The 22412-nt window shown below is 38.3% G+C and overlaps 1 protein-coding gene across 4 annotated transcripts in view; it reads right to left on the reverse strand.

Annotated features, from left to right (window-relative positions):
- The window catches only part of CFAP43 (cilia and flagella associated protein 43), a 104501-nt gene that overhangs the window by 60854 nt on the left and 21235 nt on the right, over positions 1-22412 (reverse strand). For 3 of the 4 annotated variants that reach the window (XM_082631708.1, XM_082631707.1, XM_082631709.1), the window contains 5 exons: positions 20705-20864; positions 16840-16907; positions 15118-15249; positions 10677-10793; positions 3917-3997 (listed from right to left, as the gene is read on the reverse strand). In XM_082631708.1, the coding sequence (XP_082487834.1) occupies positions 3917-3997; positions 10677-10793; positions 15118-15249; positions 16840-16907; positions 20705-20864 (558 nt within the window). Of the gene's footprint in view, positions 1-3916; positions 3998-10676; positions 10794-15117; positions 15250-16839; positions 16908-20704; positions 20865-22412 lie in introns of those variants that run through there. The other variant, XM_082631710.1, reaches the window with a different exon arrangement.

Raw genomic sequence — 22412 nt, forward strand, 5'->3', positions numbered from 1 at the left:
AAGAGCCTGCAGAACAAGAAGAGTGGCAAGTGTTGTGTGGTATTACAAATTATACACTCAACATTCTTCAGTTAATCAATAGCATAAGAAGTCACAGCAATCTGTACATCATCCCCTTTTATCCTAAAATTAGAATGATAAAAATATAAGGAAATTGCTTGAACTTTAAACCATGGCTTCATTTTTATCCTTAAGTGATTGCAAAATGATTATACCTGATAATAATGAAAAATAAAATAAGAAATTTAAAATATATTCCTAGCATCTTTTGGACATCTTTATAGAATGTTAGCGATTTTTCAAAATCAGCATTCAACTGCTGGATAATGGTAGATCCTGAGATGCTGGCATAACTGAGGAAGACTTAAGAAAATAACTATTGAGTTGGCCAAAATGTTTGTTTGGGTTTTTCCATAAGATGTTACAGAACTTTTTGGCCAACCCAATATATCACTGGACCATGTGGCCTGTCACCAAAGAAATGCATCACAGATTCCTGCTTATGTCACAATCATTTACAGAAGATGATGTCTAAGAGAATAAATTTTTTGTCATGACACTTAAGGAATCAGATTCATTCCTCTATAGTTGTCACTGACAAAGCCCACTGGGTTTTCCGGGAAAAATAAGATGGAATCTAGGTGATAAGGTCTAACCTCTTCTTTTGTGCTTCATCTAGTTTGACTTGCTCATAGGGTGCTGTGTGCCGCAGTCTTGCACCCAGCACTTCAGACCAGGAAAGTGACACCTCGACTCCGTGGCCGTGTGGAGAAGCGCTGCCAGTGACACCGCAATTCAAGATGGCGGCAGTAGCAGGCAGTGCGCAGAGACACTGCACCCAGAACTTGGATGTGAAGCCAGAGCAGCACAGCCGCACTAGCCCCGCGAGAACTCCAACCCCCCCGCCCCGTCCCCGCAATGAGGAGAACCATATAGAGCATCCCCACCCATCCCCTGTCCCAAAAACCTGTGCTCTAGAGCGAGAGCTCCCACCTCTCCGTTCTCTGATCAAAGAATAAAACTTTCCTTTGTTTCTGAACCAAACTCGGTCTCAATCGATTGGCATGGGCAACACCAGAGAAGAGGACCCCTACTGGGGCCCAACTCGAAAGGGGTGGTAACATAATTACATTTTGTAGTTTGTTTTGAATAAAATAATGGAATGTTAGAAATAGAAAAGATCTTAAAGAGATCATTGTTTTGCAGACTAGAAAACGGAGGCAAAGAAAAATGTAGCAATTGGCCCCAGGATCCCATAGCTTATAACAAAGCTCAGAGGAAAACTCAGGTGTCCTGCCCCATTAGAATGCACAGTTTCCCCATTGAGCAGGTTTTCATTTTATTTTTAAAGTGAATTTTCCAAGCCTTAAAGACCAGTTTGAGTCTTTAGTGGTATCTCAGTATGAAACTGGAAACGAAGTGGTGAGGGTTTGTTTTTTTAGCTAAAAGTCTTTATGGGAGATCTCAGTGTGTGTGTGTGTGTGTGTACGTGTGTCTGTGTGTCTGTGTTTCCTCAAAATAATCAGTTGAAATTACCCTCCATTCCAGGGCTGTTGTGGACTAGGCTAAATATGTACAGCAATGCTTGGAGGGTCTTAGTTACCTAGCAGGCACCATCAGGGGAAGCCAGTAGTGTTCAGGCATCCCGCAATCATGATGCTGAGCAGGGTTCTCTAAGGACCACTGCCTAAAATGTTCACGGGGAACACAGTCCTCGGCACAGGCAGGGAGATCTGGCCTCAGCACTGCTGGGTCAATCCACTTATCATTTCCCCATGGGGCAGCAGTATCCTCCAGTAAGAAGAAACCACTGACTCTCCCCAATAAGAGCTGAACTACACGAGTGTACAATGCCTGGTTTGCAGCTCAATGAAGGGTTGTCTAATTAACTGTGACAGTCGTCCAAATCTCTCCCCTCTGATCAGAGGAAGGGAAGATACCTGAAGCAGAAAGAGGGCCTTTCGGTGGTACCTATGTCCCTCCTTAGCCAGGAAGTGCAAGTTAAGTCCTGATTATACAGACCCTTGGGTGGGTTGTCAAACATCCATATGTCTCTCAACTGTAAAAGGTGTGATCAGATGAGCTTTAAGATTTTTCTAGTTCTAGTAATTCTAACGGAAATGAATACATATAAACCTTGTCACATAGATTATGGAGTCTACACATATTCTTCCAGGTAAGAATTTTTATCTTTACTTTTTAGGATGAGTTTTTTATCTCATTGAATTTTATGCATCTTGTAATCCTCTTGCATCCTTTTGCATCTTGTAATCCTCTTATGTGAGGTATGACGCTTCATCTTGTATTACAACTGGGATTTTAATTTATAAGAGAAGGATTGTAACTTCTCTTCCTACTACCAAGATCCATATCTCATCTAGAACTGTGTAATACAGAAAATGATAATTTAAGAAAAAATAGCATTACCACTGTTTCTTGGTCTTTTTATAGTTTTAAAAATATTATTTTATGTAAAATGCACCATGAACATGGTGGAAAGAATGGTATCACCTTATGGTAGGCTAGGGTTAGGTTTAGGTAAGGAATTGTGGTTTGCCACCCAGCATCAATACACCTTCCTTCTGGAAAATTTCTTGAATATCCATTGAGAAACCATCTCTCCCCTATTTTCAGGGTTGAGTGGAACAGATCTGACTCCCATTTCCATGGCTGATTTTAAGCCAGTTAGCATTTCTCATCCCCCTGTCTACAGTGATTAGTTCAGGGTTATTATTAAGACATTAGGAGGTATTTACTAAGCCTTCTGAAAAGGAGAAACTTCTTTTCTCTTCCTCCTCCCACTGTAGGAGGCTTTCTTCCCTGATGATCTGATGTGACATTGGTACCTGTGGCATTTGGGTACCACTAAATGAAGCCTAAGATGAAACTAAAGACATAGTATACAGACAGAGAGGAAAACAAGATCCTTGGTAATATCATTTGAGTTGCTAGATCAAGCCACAGCTGAGCCCAGACAAACTCTATACTTTATAGTTGAGTCAATAACCCCCACTTTTTAATTTTGGGCTCAAGTTGGTTAGAGTGGTACTTTTCTTTCATTTGTTTGTTTGTTTTAATTTATTTATTTTTGGTGCACTGGGTCTTTGGTTTTGGCGAGCGGGGCTACTGTTCATTGCGGTGCGCGAGCTTCTCAATGTGGTGGCTTCTCTTGTTGTGGAGCATGGGCTCTAGGCACGCGGGCTTCAGTAGTTGTGGCATGCAGGCTCCAGTAGTTGTGGCATGCGGGCTCAGTAGTTGTGGCTCACGGGCTCTAGAGCGCTGGCTCAGCAGTTGTGGCACACAGGCTTAGTTGCTCTGTATCATGTGGGATCTTCCCAGACTAGGGTTTGAAACCATGTCCCCTTGCATTGGCAGGTGGATTCTTATCCACTGCGCCACCAGGGAAGTCCCTTTCTTTCATTTCTAACTGATCCTCTTGAGGTTAGATGGGGTCATTTATCTAGTTATGGCCAAGGAGATGTTTCATTTTTTAGTAAAAGCACTTAATTGCTAATTCAAGACCTTCCAGCACTCTTCCCATACCATGGCACTGAGGAGCTATTAGCTGGTGGAGCCTCTGTCGACTTTTTTCCCTGAAAGGCCGTGTGGAGCAGAGAACCTGTCAATCCACAATGAACTTACAGCCTGAGTGAGATATAAACCATTAGAGTTTCAGGAATAACTGCCACCACAGAAAATCTTGCTCTTTCCCATACACCAATAGAGTACCTTATGTTCCACCCTCTGGGCTGTGGAATATACTTTATACACAAGAATTACTCCAATATATAAGGTAAAAATGCAATAAGGCCTCTGTAATTAGTATTTCCACGCTATTGACATGTGAATATGAAAAAGTAGGTTGGAGTACAATTCAATACATATATTTTTAAATTCATTTATAAGGCACACTTACTGGGATATTCAGATAAATCCTGCTGACACGAGCACCATCCTCTATGTCCCAAACACAAACTTCTCCTGACTGTGTGAGAGTCTGTAAAAGAAAAAGAAAACTCAAATGGAAAACAAGACTTTGCTATGGGAGTATGTTCTAAATTCCTTTCTAGTATGTCAATCTGATGATTTAGTAAAATTTCATTTTATTTATGTGGATTAAAATTACAATTTCAATGTCAATACTTCTGATTTGAACAAATATTAACTATTACCTTTAATGCAATTTAAGTAACACATAATAACTAATTAGGATTAGAAAAGTGAAATAAAGTTTTCTTTTTCTGTGTAACATAATTGAAATAAGTTACTTGGAAATTCAATGAATTTCCTAGTGAATAAGCCTAGAAATAGAAAATCACAATTGGTATTTTAAAAAATTAATAGACTTTGCTTTTAAGAGCAGTTTTAGGATTACAGAAAATTTGAGCAGAAAGTAGAGAGTTGCACTTCCCTCCCTGCCCTTCCCAATATCCATACAATTTTCCCTGTTACTGACATCTTGCACTATTGTGGTATATTTGTTAGAATTGATGAGCCAATATTGATACAGTGTTATGGACTAAAGCCATAGTTTACATTAGGGTTTACTCTTTGTGTTATACATTCTATGGATTTTGACAAACGTACGATGACATGTAACCACCATCACAGTATCATACAGAATAGTTTCACTGCCCCCCAAATCTCTATGCTTCACCTCTTGATCCCTCCCTCCCTCCCCACTGAACCTGTGGCAACAACTGATTGTTTTTAGTGTCTCCACAATTGTGCCTTGTCCAGAATGTCTTACAGAGGGAACCATACAGCTTTCTCAGATTGCCTTCTTTCACATAGCAATATGCATTTAAGGTTTCTCTATGTCTTTTCATGGCTTTATGGCTCATTTCTTTTTAGTACTTTTTAGTACAATATTCCATTGTATGGATGTACCACAGTTTGTTTATTCATTCTCTTATTGGAGGACATCTTGATTGCTTCCAAGTTTTGGCAATTATGAATAAAGATGCTATAAGCATTCACATGCAGATTTTAGTGTGGGCATAAGATTTCAACTAATGTGGGTAAACACTAAGAAGCCCAATTGCTGAATCATATGGTAAGAATATGTTTAATTTTGTAGAAATTGCCAACTGTCTTCCAAAGTGGCTGTACCATTTTGCCTCAGTAGTGAATGAGGGTTTCTTTTGCTCCATATCCTCACTAGCACTTTGTATTGTCAGTGTTTTGGATTTTAGACATTCTAATAGGTGTGTAGCATTGTTTTAATTTGCAATTCTCTAATGACGAAAAATGTTGAACATCTTTTCATCATTCTTATTTGCCACCTGTATATCTTCTGGGTTAAGGTGTTTATTCAGATTTTTTTCCCCATTTTTCAATGGGGTTATTTTCTTATTGTTGAGTTTTAATAGTTCTTTGTATATTTTGGATACCAGTATTTTATCAGATATATGTTTTGCAAAGATTTTTCTTCCAGCCTGTGCTTTGTCTTTTCTTTCTCTTAACAGTGTCTTTTGCAGAGCAGAAGTCTTTAATTTTGATGAAATCCAGCTTATTAATTTTTTCTTTCATGGATTGCATTTTTGGTGTTGTGTCTAGAAAGTCATTACCAAACCCAAGGTCACTTAGAATTTTCTCCTTTGTCATCTCCTAGGAGTTTTATAGTTTCGTATTTTACATTTAGGTCTACAATCCATTTTGAGTTAATTTTTTGGGAAGGGTGCAAGATCTGTGACTAGATTTTTTTCTTTTTTGGCATGTGAATGTCCATTTCCTCCTGCACCATTTGTTGAAAAAAACTATGCTTTCTCAATTAAGTTGCTTTTGCATATTTGTGAAAGGTCAGTTGACTATATTTCTAGACACTGTTCCATTGATCTGTTTGTCTACTCTCTCATGAATACCATACTGTCTTGATTACTGTAGCTTTATAGTAAATATTGAAATTGGGTAGTGTTAGTCCTACCCAATTCTAGAATCAGTAAGTTCTAGAATCATTTTATTGATATCCACAAAATAATTTACTGGGATGTTGATCGGAATTGCATTGAATCTATAAGCCAAGTTAGAAAGAATCGACATCTTAATAATACTGAGTCTTCTTACCCATGTACATGAAATATTTATGCATTTATTTAGATCTTGTTTGATTTCTTTCATCAGAGTTTTATAGTTTTTCTCATATATATCTTGTACATATTTTGTTAGATTTATTCCTATTTTACTTTTTCAGGGCTAACGTAAATGATATTGTGTTTTAAATTTCAAATTCCAATTCTTCACTGCTTGTATAAGAAAGCAATTGACTTTTGTATATTAAACTTGTACCCTGCAACCTTGTTATAATCACTTAGCTCCAGAAGGATTTTTTATTGATTCTCTGGGATTTTCTACATAGACAATCAGGTCATCTAAGAACAAAGTTTTATTTCTTCCCTTGCAATCTTAATACCTTTTATTCCCCATGCCCCCCCCCTTTTTTTGGTCTTATTGCATTTAGGACTTCCAGTTGATTTCATTAAGGTTTTCTTTTTTAAAGATGTCCTTTATCAGACTGAAGAAGTTACCCACTATTTCTTGTTTGCTGAGAGGTTTTGTTTTGTAATGTTATTATTAATTATTTATTCAATTTATTATTTAACTTATTCAATTATTATTCAATTTATTAATAAATCAATTTATTCAATTTATTTAATAGATATAGGCTCAGATTATTTATTTCTCCTTGTATGAGTTTTGGTAGATTATATCTTTCAAAGAATTGGTCCATTTCATCTAAATTATCAAATTTGTAGGCATAGAGTTGTTCATAATATGGTTGGCCCTCTGTATCTGTGGGTTCTGCATCTGGAGAGCTGACTGTACTATGCCATTTTATATAAAGGACTTGACCATTCATGGATTTTGGTATCCACGGGGAGTCCTGTAACCAATCCCCCATGGATACTGAAGGATGACTGTACTCTTTTTTTTTTTTTTTGCGGTACGTGGGCTTCTCACTGTTGTGGCCTCTCCCGTTGCGGAGCACAGGCTCTGGATGCGCAGGCTCAGCGGCCATGGCTCACGGGCCTAGCCGCTCTGCGGCATGTGGGATCTTCCCAGACTGGGGCACGAACCCGTGTCCCCTGCATCGACAGGTGGACTCTCAACCACTGCGCCACCAGGGAAGCCCGACTGTACTCTTTTATTATCCTCTTAATGTCCCTGGGGTCAGTAGTAATGACCCTTTAATTTTCATTTCTGATGTTAGTAATTTGTATCTCCTCTCTCTCTCTCCCTCCTGCCCCCACTGCCTTGTTAACTTGGCTAGAAGTTTATCAATTTTATTGATCTTTTTAAAGAACCAGCTTTTGGTTTCTTAGATTTTCTCTACTGATTTCCTATTTTTAGTTTCATTGCATTCTGCTCTCATTTTTATTATTTCTTTTCTTCTGCTTACTTTGGATTTAATTTTGTTTTTTTTTTCTATTTCCTAAAGTGGGGGCTTAGATTATTGATCTTAAACATTCTTCTTTTCTAATATATGCACTGAATGCTATAAATTTCCCTCTAAGCCCTGTATTCACTGCAAAATCCCATAAATCTTGATATTTAGTATATTCATTTTCATTTAGTTCAAATTTTTAATTACTCTTAAGACTTCTTTGAGCCATGTGTTATTAGAAGTGTGTTGTTTACTCTCCAATTATTTTGGGGTGGGGGAGTTTCCAGCTACCTTTCTGTTATTTACTTCTAATTTAATTCCATGTAGCCTGAGAACATATTTCTTTTAAATGGTTAAGGTATGTTTTATGACCAAGAATGTGATCTATTTTGGTGGATAATTCATGTGAGCTTGAGAAGAATGTATATTATGCTATCATTTGATGAGGTAATCTATAGATGTCAATTAGATCCAGTTGATTGATGGTATTGTTCAATTCACCTATGATTTTGATCTTCTGCCTGCTGGTCTGTCTCTCTGAAAAATTTCTTTTAACATTCCTTGCAAGGCAGTTCTGCTAGTGACAAATTCCCTCAATTTTTATTTGTCTGAGAAAATATTTTTTCCTTCACTTTTGAAGGATAATTTTGCTGGATATAGAATCCTGGGTTGTTTTTTTTTTCTTTCAACACTTTAGATATTCACTCTACTTTCGCTTACATGATGTCTGAAGAGCAGACCACTGTGATTCTTATCTTTGTTTCTTCAAGGGTAAGGTTTTTTTTCCCTTTGGATTTTTTTCAAAATTTTTACTTTGTTTTTGATTTTCTATCATTTGAATATAACAAGCTTTGGTGTAGATTTTTTGGTATTTATCCCGCTAGTGTTCCCTGAGCTTCCTGGATCTGTCATTAATTTTGAAAAATTCTCAGCTATTATTACTTGAAACATTTCCTCTGTTCCTTCCTTCCTTTCTTCTCCTTCTGGTATTCCTATTATGTGTATGTTATACCATTTATAATTGTCCCATGTTCTTGGATATTCTGTTCTTTCTTTTTCATTCTTTTTTCTCTTTGCATTTCAGTGTTGAAGGTTCTACTGACATTTCTTTAAGCTTATTCATTCTTTCCTTTGCAATATTCAGTCTATTGATGAGCCCACCAAAGGCATTCTTCATTTCTGTTCCACTGCTTTTTATTTCTAATATTTCTTTTTTTCTTTCTTAGTTTCCATCTCTGCTCATATTATCCAGTCATTATTTCAAGTTGTCCACTGTTTCCATAAGAATCCCTAGTATATTAATCATAGTTTGTTTTAAATTTCTGGCCTGGTAATTACAACATGTCTGTCATATCTGAGTCTAGTTCTGATGCTTGCTCTGTCTGTTCTGTTGTTGTCTTTTAGTATGCCTTATAATTTTTGTTCAAAGCTGGACATGATGTACTGGGTAAAAGAATATGAATTAAATAGGCTGTAGTGTGAAGTTTTATGTTTATCTGGCTAGGAGTTAGACTGTGTTTACTGTTTGCTGTAGCTGAATGTGTCAGAAACTAAAATTTCCTCTGGTGTCCTTGTTTTGGTCTGAGATGTGCAGTTTCTCCAGTTGTAATCCCCCTGGGTACTGGCTCCAGTGGTGGTTTCTACTTCTGGGCATCTGCTCCAGTAAGCTGTAATTCTTTGCATCTGCCTGTCTGTCTCTATAATTTTTGGGGGAGTGGTTTTCCCTATGACCTCAATTCTCTGATGGGTCTAAGAGGAATTGTTGATTTTAAATTTATTCAGCTTTTTTCTTTTTAAGATATATTAATTAATTTAATTTATTTATTTTTGGCGGCATCGGGTCTTTGTTGCTGTGCATGGGCTTTCCCTAGTTGCAGCAAGTGGGGGCTACTCTTCATTGTGGTGTGCGGGCTTCTCATCATGGTGGCTTCTCTTGTTGCAGAGCATGGGCTCTATGCACACGGGCTTCAGTAGTTGTGGCTCATGGGCTCTAGAGTGCAGGCTCAGTAGCTGTGGTGCACGGGCTTAGATGCTCCGCGGCATGTGGGGTCTTCCCAGACCAGGGCTTGAACCCGTGTCCCCTGCATTGGCAGGTGGATTCTTAACCACTACACCACCAGGGAAGCCCAATTCAGCTTTTTTCTTGTTGAAAGGTTCTTTACATGCTGGACTGGAAGCCCAAAGTTCATATTCATTTTTACAGATAATTTTGACTCTTTCTCAGGATCAAGACTGAAAGCAGCTTAAAGTAACTGCAATGTGATACAATTTAAATTCTGTTTCTTGAATACTAGGGAGTGGGTAACATGATACTATGGATCAAGTATCTAAATCCTAAACATGAAAATCTTGTATTAAACTTTTTTATTGAGTTGAAACAACCCTAAAAACAGACATAATTCTTATCAGAGAACATCTGGAAGAAAAATCACATAATCAGAATCTGAAGATTGGAAGAAACCTTAAGTGTTACCTATTCCATAGTCTATGTATTTTTTTATTTGCTAGAACTCCCAAAATCTTAATGGATTTGTTGATGAATCATATGAAAAGTGAAATATGTTTCTTGAGATCAACTAAAAGTAAGCAGTTAAACACCAGAAAAAAATTTTCTTTTCTGCATGTAGAGGGAAGGGTTTTTTTTTTCTTCTAAGTAGACTGAATACATGTTTTGTGAATGGCAACTATTTCATTTTCATTTTCAGATTGGGCTGCATCACTCTGAGAGGGTAAACACTAATAGTTTAATAAGTGTTGACAACTCATTAGCAATGAATGTGTTTAACGATCTGGCTTGGAAAACTTGGATGGTGAATACAAACAGGATGGCTCCTACAGGGAACTCTGCTCAATATCATGTAGCAACCTAAGTGGGAAAAGAATTTGAAAAAGAATAGATACATGTATATGTATAACTGAATCACTTTACTGTACATTTGAAACTATCACAACATTGTTAACTATACTCTAGTATAAAACAAAAAGGTTAAAAAATAAAAACAAACAAACAAACAGGATGGCTCCTAAGATTTTAATTGCTTTGGTCATGTTCAGAGACTTAATATTAAGTCACAATATGACGATGTCATTCTAACTGGGGAGTAGATTTGATAATGGAAGCAGTTGGCATTTCTACCACATCTTCAAGAGTACCCTTGGGGGACTTCCCTGGTGGTCCAGTGGTTAAGACTTCGTGCTCCCAATCCCAATGCAGGGATTTACAACAGGTTGCACATGAACTTCCAAAATCTTACCCATAAATCCTACTGTGAAACAATACAATATTCCTTACCATGCAGTATTCATTTCCAGGTGTGATAAAGTCTGTTGCCTGAAATTTCCCATCACAAGCTGCTAGGAGTTTTTCAAAGGTTGGCTCCTCATCAAAAGTGTAAATATAAATAGATCCCTATAAATATACCAAAAAAGAAAAAAACAATGCAATTGTGTGTTCAGCTCAACAAATAGTTATTAAATGCTTACTGTGAACAAGGCACTGTGTGAGAAAAGGTAGTGGGAAAGTAGAGATAAACTCAGTAAGGCCCTGACCTTGAGGAGCTTAAAATATAAATGTTTATTGATTCATTCATTCATTCCTCAATTAAAATAATCAATAAATAAGACTTTCTTCTTTTCTCCATTTCCAAGCATTTTTTAAAGATTACAATACATAACAAAGCACTTTTTCCTGACTTTAAAAATAATGTCTATTTATGCAGAAAATTTGGAAAATGTAGAAAACCAGAAAAGTTGTTAAGATGAACTAACTTCTATCACATACTAGACCACGGTGGGCACTAACAAAAACTTTTAAATGTACATTTGTGAAAATTGTAGAGGTGTGGCTGAAGCTGTTACTTATGACTTGTTTATCATTCTCAGGTTCCAAATTCACCTCTCCAAAAAATCTACCCTGTACATTATGCATCCCTGCCAAGTAACTATAATACGGTATGTTTATTTAACTAGCAATAAGAAGTCTGTTTTCAACTGATCACAAGTTCTTCAAGTTTATTTAGGTTAAACATGAATATTTTTGCTCCTGTTTATCTAAAAAATACAACTCTGTAAAGTCTAAAATTTGGTAGGTATTTACTGATTTTACCTTTCATTCATTTACCTTTCATTAATTCCTTCAACAAATATTGAGTGGATACACTGTGCCAGACACAGCTCTGGATGCTGGGGCTGCATCAGAGGACAAAACAGACAAAAGTTCCCTGCCCTTATGGAGCTTACATTCTACTGGGGACTTTGGTCAATGAATAAGGTATCTAAATAATGTATATTGTAAGTTAAAGAGCAATAATTGTAAGAAGAAAAAAATAAAGCAGGGAAAGAGGATATGACATGGCAAAATAAGAGGATGAAATTCTAAACTGATTGTCCAAGAAAGGCTTTACAGAGAAGGTGTGTTTAGAGAAAAGACTTGAAGGAAATGAGGAAGGGATTCATGTGGATTCTGTGGGAAACGCATTCCAGACAGAAGGAACAGCCAGTACAAACACTCTGAGGGAGAAGCATGCCTGGTGCGTATAAGCAAGCTTCATGATGACCAGCATGACTGAAGCAGGGTGAATAAGAAGAAGAGTCATGGGAGATAAGGCCAGTGTGGGGAGTGGAGTCCACATCATGAAGGGCTTTGTAAAGCATAGTGAAGATTTTGGCTTTTACTCGGAATAACATGGGGAATCACTGGAGGGCTCTGAGTAGTAGAGAGAGATGCTTTGCTCACTTTGGCTGCTATGTTGAGTACACATAGTCTATTCTACCGTGTACTGAGAAAAGTATATTAAAATCTCCTATTGAGATCATGATTTTGTTTTTCTTTGTCATTTTGTCATGTTTTGCTTTATATATTTTGAGGCTATTTTATTTGGTACATATATATTTTAAAAGTTTATGTATTCCTAGTGAATTTAACCTTTTATTATTCTAAAATAAGCCCATTTATTCTTAGTAATGATTTTTGCCTATAAGTCTTTTTTACCTAATATTAATATATCTCCAAAGGCTTTCTTTTGGTTAATGTTTGCATGATATATCTTTTCCCATTTTCTAAATTTACTTTCAATTTTTAATTTATTTTCAATGTTACTGTCTTTTTAAAAATTTACTTTCAATCTTATGCTTTAGATATGTCACTTGAAAACAGTGCAGAGTTGGGTTTGGATTTTTTTTTTTTTTTTTTTTTTTTTGCGGTACGCGGGCCTCTCACTGCTGTGGCCTCTCCCGTTGCGGAGCTCAGGCTCTGGACATGCAGGCTCAGCGGCCATGGCTCACGGGCTCAGCTGCTCCGTGGCACGTGGGATCCTCCCAGACCGGGGCACGAACCCACGTCCCCTGCATCAGCAGGCGGACTCCCAACCACTGCGCCACCAGGGAAGCCCTGGATTCTTTTTTAATCAAATATGGTACTCTTTGCCTTTTAACTAGACCAACTATTCTGTTTTGTTTTAATTTGTAATTACTAGTATATTTGAGATTAAACATTATATTTTAATTCATGCTTTCTACTTTCTCACTTGTTTTGTATTTATTTTTCTCTCTTTTCTTACCTTGTTTTGGGTTGTTTTTTTTTTAACATTTCACTTCCCCCCTCTATGATGTGGAAATTTCATCTGATGTTTCAGTTCTTTTATGGTTACCTTAGCAGTCAGAACACGCATACTTAGCTTATAAATATCAGAAGTTACTTAAAACATTTACTCTCTTCCCAGGAAATACAATAAACTTGAAATACATTATTCCATTTACTCCTTTCCCTCCAACTTACATTATTGTTGTCTGGAATTTTAATTCAATGTAATTTTTAAACCCAACCTTGAATTATTTGTGCTGTTTTATACAGTCAGTGTTCACTTACATTTCTCTACACATTTACTACTGCTCTTCATTCTTTTTGTATCACAGTCCTTCCACCTGGGGTCATTTTCCTTCTGCCTGAAGTACATTCTTCAGAATTTTCTCTAGTGATGATGTGCTAACAAACTCTCAATTCTGGAGTGTCTAGAAAGTCTTTTTTTACCCCTGTACTGAAAAGTATTTTCCCTGAGTATAGAATTCCGGGTGGTAGTAACCTTATTTCACTAAATCAGGGGTCAGCAAACTTTTTCTATAAAAGGACAGCTAGTAAATATACTAGGCTTTGCAGGCCATATGGTCTCTCACAGCTACTTAATTCTACCATTGTAGTGTGAAAGCATCCATAGACAATACATAAACAAGTGGGTCTGACTGTGTTCCAGTAAAACTTTATTTACAAAAACAAGCAGCAGGCTGGTTTTGGCCCATGGTCTACAGTTTCCTGACCCCTGCACTACATGGAAGATCTCATTCCACTTTTCTTACTTACATTATTGCCAGAGTAGTCAGCTGTTAGTGTAACTGAAAGTCCTTTGAAATAATCTGTTTTTTTCTCTGACTACTTTTAAGATTTTCTCTTTGTCTTTGGTTTTCAAAAATTTCACTTTGTTAAGTCTAAGTGTGTATATTTTTCCTGCTTGGGATTCACTGGGCCTCTTGAAGCTGTAAATTCATGTCTTTAATCAGTTCTGGAAAATCTCTCTTTAAATATTACCTCTGTCTCACTCTCTCTCCTCTTTGGGATTCCAATCAAATACATGTTAGATCTTTTCACTGTATCATTCATTTCTCTTACCCTCCCTTCTGTATTTCCCATACTTTTGTCACTTGAGTTCATTCTGGACAACTTCTTCTGATCTATCTTCCAGTTCATTGATTCTCCAGTCTTCTGTCAGACATATTCATTTAATTTTTTCTTTGTTAGTATATTTTTCTTTTTTAGAACTTCTATTTGTGTCTTTCTCCCTTCTGTTATGTTACTTTTTTATTGTTTCCTGTTCTCCATAGATATTTTAAATTTGTCATTTATTAAAACATCATTAACACAGTTTAACTTCTGGTAATTACAGACACTTAAGTCTTTCCATATTTAAATTTAAATTTCTTTTAGGCAGAAAATCATTGAACTTTACTGTAATTCATCTAAAATCATTGCCTAACAATATAAACTAATATATCCTGACCTAGGAGTCTTCCCAACAGTATAATTCAGGTAGGCATTTGATTTTATCCTGTATTTATTTCCCTCCCTTACTTCTCTTACAGAACCTGTGTTTTCCTTAGAGAACCACCCATGACCCCAGTCTCAGTTCATGTTTGGGTGGATTGACTCTACCCAGGGTCCAAGGGTAGACATGTGACTTAGGCTTGGTCAATGAGAGTTTAGAATCCCTCTGGACATAGTACTTGACCCAGGGGTAGAGAGGTGACCCAAGTTAGTACAATGAGTCTAGATTCCAGGACATTTTTTTCCCAACTGGTATCTTTCTACCAGGGTCACCAAGAGGATAAAAATACAAAATTGGAGTTGCAGAAGGCTCTCTTGACACCACAGGGGCGAGTCTGCATAGAAAAGGAGGAAGCAAAGAGGAAACAGAGCCAAGATATGGCAGAAAAACAAGGCATGCAGCCTCATGGGAGCTCCTGGATTTATATCAATTCCTTGCTTGCTTTCAGTTATACACACAAAAACAAACATCCCTCTGTTATTTAGGTCTTTTAAATTGGGTATTTTTTCATTTGCAAGCTAAAGAGTCCTGACTAGTAGTGTATCATTATGCAACACACTCTGCCCTTCATTCCTGTCATGCAATGATGATAATAATAATATCTGAAATTTCATGTCAAGAAACCACCATCTAGCATACCTTGTCTGTCTGAATCAGCAACATTCTGTAACTGGGAGAAAACATCAAATGTTCCACAGGCCCTTCAACCTCAAGAAAATCCTCTACTTTGTAATTTGTATCTTTAATAAGAAAAGAATACACAAAGCCATCCTAGGGACCAAAAACAATGAGATAAATGAAGAAAATTAGACTTGATCAATGCATAGTATTCAATATACTTTCCTCATCAAACAAGCTAAGAATTGTTGATTACCATCTACTATTCATTTTTGGAATCATCATCTATGTTTACATTATCTAGAATGCCGTGGTTTCTTACCTTTATTTAGCCAACTTTTAACCATGTTTCCTGGTCAATTTTCAATTTTATCTCTTTTGTGACACATTTTTCAATTACCTAAAATTTGACTGATCTCTTTGAACTTCTTTAGCATTTATCTTCTTACCACATTCTTCATTATATAGGAGGTGAGGTAGATGAGGCAGAGTTTATCGTTTGGCTGGTATCCAGAAGTCTCCTTACTTCAAAGGCCTTAGCCTTAATGTATGTATAATCATCATTATGTGCATTTCCTAAATCTCTAAATGACTCAAAGGTAGGGAGTGTGCTGTTTATTTCCCTTGTATTTTCTTTTTTAGTTTTTCACACAGTGCTAGAAACAGGGCAAGTATCCAGTAAAAAGGGTTGGTTAAATGTTGATCAGTTAGTTGTAAACAGCTTTAGGTTAATTTAACTACTCTCAAGAAAAACGGCTGGGTTCAGACTTGAGACCTGGGGGGAGAAATGTGCAAGGTGCTTTCTCCAAGCCCATCATCATTCTCCATCCCTCACCAGAGCAGATGCTCCAATCTCTCCTTTAAACTCGGTTAAAAAAACACACCAAGGGTGGCCTTGAGAAGGACAAATGCAGACTAAATGTAGGAGGAAGTAGTCCATTGCAAGGTTGGGGAGAGGAGATTACAAGCTACATGTAGGTTAATGAGTTCCAGATTGTTTCTTGTTGGTGGAGCTACATCTCTCATTCTGACATCATTGCCTAGCTGCCCTTAGGTTCCTGGAGATGTGATCTGTGGCAAAAGAAGACACAAAGCTAACAGGGTTCTGAGACAGCTACCAGTAGACTTGAGATTTTAGTGTAGGTCGGCTCCAAACCTTAGTACTGATTACAACCACATGGAAATGTAACTTGGTCTGGCCTCTTTTCATACTTACTGAGGCTGTGTGCCGTAATAAATGAGAGCAAGAACTTTGGAGTTTGCCACACCTGGGTTCAAGTCCCAGCTTCTCCACTTACTGGCTGGTGAACTCTGTAAGACTTGACTCCTTCGTGTGTGTGTGTGTGTGTGTGTGTGTGTGTGTGTGTGTGTGTGTGTTTGGGGGGCTGGATTTTTTAATCCTGTTTTTGCTTATTAGCAATAAGATAGACATATGATAGATCATTATACTGTTATCTCTAATTTTGTATATATTCGAAATTCTTCATAATAAAAAGTTTTACAATAAACATCTCCCCAAAACAGAATTTTAATTAATAATCTGACAGAACTTGACATCCCAAATTATGGCTCATCATAGAAAATGGCAGCAAATGGAAATTGTATATTTTCTTTTTTTTCTATTTGAAATAAATTTTTAACCATTTTTTAATTGAAGTATAGTTAATTTACAACGTTGTGTTAGCTTCAGATGTTTGTATATTTTCTTGAAAGCAATTAATTTTGAAGAAAAAAATACATTACAATTCCAGAAGCAAGCACGCCTCCCTTCTGATATGCCATGGTGACTGGACTGACAAGATTTCTTCCAACTTTGGAAAAGAAAAACAAGGTAAAACAGGTGACACGTAATTAAAAGTGCTGTACAGAGTAATTAATCTCACTTGCTTTCCTAGGACTATTCATTTCTTTGTAATTCTTCTTTCCACAAATCAACTTCCTATCAGGATATGTGCTATGCTTCTCAAACAACGCAGAATAAAAGCTGCTTTGCAATGACTACTGATGTAAATCACACAAGTTTTTTTCTTTTAATGTTCTGTATCATCAGATCTATGGAAGTAACATTGTGGAATTATATAGTTAATATATTTTCTTTTTTAGGAAAGCAATTATCAGAGATTTTAAGGGGTCAGAAAGAAAAAAGACAAAAACTGTATTATTATTAAGCTGTATACTTAAGATTTGTACATTTTATGGTACATACATTTATACCTCAGTAAATAAAACACAGTGGACTTAAAAAAGTAAAAACAAAAAGTGATCTATTAGAACTTTGTTATTGGGGCTTCCCTGGTGGTGCAGTGGTTGAGAGTCCACCTGCCGATGCAGGGAACGTGGGTTTGTGCCCGGTCCGGGAAGATACCGCATGCCACGGAGCGGCTAGGCCCGTGAGCCATGGCCGCTGAGCCTGCGCGTCTGGAGCCTGTGCTCCACAACGGGAGAGGCCACAACAGTGAGAGGCCCACGTACCGCAAAAAAAAAAGAACGTTGTTATTAATAAAGTATTGTCCTGGGGAAAGTAACAAAAGCATATTACCTTTTACGTAGATAAACCGCAAGAACTACAAGATCAAAGGCTCAGAGACATGTATCAGACTTTTACTTACTGAACACTACATGCTTGGCATTTTGCCAGATGCTAAGACACATACTGTCCTTTCCTTCAAAGATTATTCACCCCAGCAGTCTCTTCTTTCCAATCCAACTGCCACCAGAGTCCAGGTTGCTATGACTCCTGGCCTAGTCTAGGTGCCTGCTACTTATAGCCACCCGCTTCTAGGATTGTGCTTCCCTGAACTATGGATAATTAATCTCCCCAAGCACAATTCCAATTGGGGCACATCCCCATTCAGGAGTTGATGTCAGTCCACTGTCAGCTGAATTAAGTATAAATGCCTTAGTCAGACATTCAAGGTCAGATATGGTATCAGATAGATGTCCTTTGTTCCCCACTATTCCTGCATAACACTTGATGCTCCAGACAAACTGCACCACTTCTTTTTCTCAGCCTTCCCCATGTTTACTTGTTTATGCAGATACCATTGCCCCAAATTCCACCTACCCTCATCTCTGTGAACCCATCCTTTAAGGGCTATTTTAAATGCCACCTACAAAATGACTTAACTTGGCAGTTTTCCCTCATCTGAATTCCCATAGCACTTTATGAAGTTCTCCTCACATCTTAATTTTCCTGGCTGCAATTATTTATCAACTTGCCTTATTCTCTTTAATAAAATATAAATCAGCATCTTGAAGGTGCTGATTATGAGATTATATATTTGCCACCTATGTCAACTTGGAGGCACCTTGCTTAATGTCCTCCACATTGTAGAAGCTAGATAAATATTTATTTGAAAGTATTTGTATCGTGAAAATAATAAAAAATAGTGTACAGGAAGGAAATAGTGAACACTATAAGACTACATACAGGGACTTCCTTGGTGGTCTATTGGTTAAGACTCTGCACTTCTACTGCAGGGGGCGCAGGTTCGATCCCTGGTCAGGGAACTAAGATCCAGCATGCCGCGAGGTGTGGCCAAAAAAAAAAAAAGACTACATACAACTAAGTCCTAAATTGTGTAAAACATTACAAGTGTGATAGGGATTTGGAAATGTGAAACATTGCTTGATAATTCACTTTACAAACACACAGAAGTGCCAGTTTACTCCCTAGCAATCTCTGGAATCAAACTATAGAGCCAAGTTTGAGTAAGTCACAGTTCCTAACTTCAAAGAGTTGGTGACTAGTGGCAAAGACAGACAGGCACATGGGGCGTTGTAACAGCACAGGATGAGGCTCTAACAAAGAAGTGAGTCTGATGGAACCCCAGATGGGGCACCTGATTTTGCCTGTAGGTGAGGACAGAGGAAGGCTCCAGAATGGATAATTTTCCAGGTAGACAAGGAAGAGAAGGGCATCCTAGACAAAGGTAACTACCAATGCCAGCAGGCAGAATTTAGAGAGAGCACAGGAATGATGAGAACTTCTAAAAGGATCAAGTGGGAGAGCTGAAACTGGAAAGATAGGCCAGAAAAGAGGCTTAGTTTTTAGAGAGCTGAAGGATGGCATTGTGGACATGAGATCAGAGGGTGGACTGGGCCTGGAGAGTACAGGTGACAGTAAAGGGAAGAGAGATGGGGACTGGGGTAGTAAAGTTGAACCTAATGGCTTCACTTTCTCAGTGGAGTGAGTCAGGGAACAGGAGAGGGAGCAGATAAGGGACATGCAGCTGGGGAAAACTTGCTGTAGGACCTGGTGTTTGAGCTGGGAACTGGAGGATACAGAGAGTAAGGTGGCAAGGGAATGAGCAGGGTGGCATGTCTGTAAAATGATGGGAAGAAATGACTGGCTAGATCAGGAGACTCATACTGGGGAGTAGCAGGAAATAATATTATTAAAATAATAATATTTTTAATAATAATATTTAATAATAATATTATTAAAATAATATTAATGGTGCAGGTAAGATCAGATTAGAGAGGGCTTGAAATCAAGGCAAAGTAGTCCTTGAGTTTTATGTTGAAAATGGTCTTCAAGTTTGGCAGGGATGAGATGCCTGATTTGGGTCAGCTGTGGATTAAGGTCAATGAAGTCAGCCCTAAGGTTGCTGCAGAAATCAAGCTGTGAAATAATAAGAGGAATTAGAGTGGAGAGTGCATTGGTCAGGTTGGAGAATTTGCCCTGGTGAGAATCCCTTCTCAAAGTGTCTACACATAGGCCCCCACAAGGTGACATTGGCTTCTCTGACTCAGGCCCAACTCTGGCCACTGCTGATGGGACCAGGAATGGACACCAGATCCAAGGAGAATAGGTCAAATTCTCTCAGAAAGTCTAACCAAGCAACAAAAAGTAATTTTCAAGGCGGAAGTTGGTCTTAAAAGAAGGTCTTGTGGAGAAAGGGTCATTGTGGAAGGCACATTAGCTGATTAAACACAACAGGCATATATGTATGGGAAAGGATATAGCATAGTAGCTAAGAACTTGGACTCTGAAGTCATTGTCTGGGTTCAGGTGTCAGCTCCATAATTTACTAGTTACGTGAATTTGGGCATGTTTCTTCTTTTTTTTTTTTTTTTTTTTTTTTTTGCGGTAAGCGGGCCTCTCACTGTTGTGGCCTCTCCCGCTGCGGAGCACAGGCCCCGGACGCGCAGGCTCAACGGCCATGGCTCACGGGCCCAGCCGCTCCTCGGCATATGGGATCCTCCCGGACCGGGACACGAACCCGCATCCCCTGCATCGGCAGGCGGACTCTCAACCACTGCACCACCAGGGAGGCCCTGGGCATGTTTCTTAACCTCTTAATGCCTTCATTTCCTCATCTATATCGTGAAGATAAAAATGTATTTCCTTACAAATTTGTTTTAAGGAGTATGTGAAATATACATATAGAGTGATAGCAGGAAGTCTAGAGCATAGAGCACTCAATAAACATTAGTTAGCTACAAGAAACATCCAGAGGACTCGGTAATGAACTAGAGGATAAAGAAGGAGGAATCAAAGATGTCTCTAGAAAGAGAAAAATAGGCAACAAAACATCCATTGTCAAGTGCAAAACCATCACCAATGGCTACAGTTCTGGGAAGATAAAGCAAAGCAGTTTCTTACCCCTTGGTGGTCCGTCTTCTATCTTATTAAGCACAGTTACCTTCAAGTTTTCTCCACTAATCATTAAAAGATGACCCTGTTCACAGCCAACATATAGGTCACTTGTTGGAGTCCAGCAGTGCATAGTCGGGTGAAGCAAAGTATATAGATCATCTTTAGGCTTCAAGGAAAGATTTAAACCTTGTGTTAAGACAACAGTCATGGCTGAAGAGCCAGAGAAATACTCAGCAAAAACAATTTCCAAGACAAAACAGATAAACATGCGGTGGCTTCTCTGGTTGTGGAGCACGGGCTCTACGCGTGCTGGCTTAGTAGTTGGTGGCGCACAGGATTAGTTGCTCTGCAGCATGTGGGATCTTCCTGGGCCAGGGCTCGAACGCGTGTCCCCTGAATTGGCAGGCGGATTCTTAACAACTGCACCACCAGGGAAGTCCCACAAAAGTCTTGAGTAATAACTTCTACACTGTTTCTTGGTGGACTTTTTGATATCTTGGATCTAAGAAAGTCATTGTTTAGCTAAAATCACACCATTTGAGGAAGATTTTGGTCAACCTTTCCCCTCCTGGTTCTGCAGGGGGACATGAATGTGATTTTCCTTGAGTGGCTATGGAGAGGTTGGCCTCGATCCTCTGCTTGGTTAACTGTCACGGGGAATAAGAGGACACTTTGTCTGCCTCTGGTAGCCTCTCTAGTGCATGAAACATCCTACTTGACTTTGATTCCGTGGAAAACTCAGAGAGAAATGCACAAAATCTTTGGGACGTACCTAGAAGAAATGTTGGTTTTGGGAACTAAAAATAATATGGACCAAGGGTCTATGGCAAATTTTTCCTGTAAAGGACCAGGTAGAGAATAGGCTTTGCAAACCACATAGGTCTCTGTCACATATCCCTTTTTTTTTTAATCACTTAAAAATGTAAAAAACAGGGGCTTCCCTGGTGGCGCAGTGGTTGAGAGTCTGCCTGCTAATGCAGGGGACACGGGTTCGAGCCCTGGTCTGGGAGGATCTCACATGCCGTGGAGCAGCTAGGCCCGTGAGCCACAACTACTGAGCTTGCACGTCTGGAGCCTGTGCTCCGCAACAAGAGAGGCCGCGATAGTGAGAGGCCTGCATGCCTCAATGAAGAGTGGCCTCTGCTTGCCACAACTAGAGAGGGCCCTCGCACAGAAACGAAGACCCAACAGAGCCAAAAATAAATAAAATAAAAATAAATAAAGAAGACCCCAAGATCACTAAAAAAAAAAGTAAAAAACAGTCTTAGCTTGAAGCCGTGTAAAAGCAGGTGACAGTTTGCTGATCTGTGCCTTAGATGATAATATCTCAGTGTTATGCCCCCTGCAGCCTTAAACACTGTGTCCAGCAGGGGAGAGGTCACTCCCCCTTTCTGTCCACACAGAGCAGTCATCCTTGTAAGCCCTGGACCACCTGCTTTCCTTCCCAGAGGTCAAAATAGCCATGGCAGCTATTCTGGGCATGTGCCCTCCACAGCACTGATTAAGATCCTGAATTCAGGGTACCATAACATGGCATAACATAACATAACATAACATAACATAACATAACATGGCATTCTTTCCTTTCTATTTAAACAAGTCAAACATACTACCTTACTTTTATTTATTTATCTATTTACAGATGCATTTGTTTGGAATATAACATTTAATACTATATTAGTCTTTTTTTAATGCTATACTATTATTTAGAATT

The sequence above is a fragment of the Mesoplodon mirus genome (genome assembly GCF_964341445.2).
Source record: "Mesoplodon mirus genome assembly, chromosome: 2".
In the NCBI taxonomy this organism is placed as follows: domain Eukaryota; kingdom Metazoa; phylum Chordata; class Mammalia; order Artiodactyla; family Ziphiidae; genus Mesoplodon; species Mesoplodon mirus.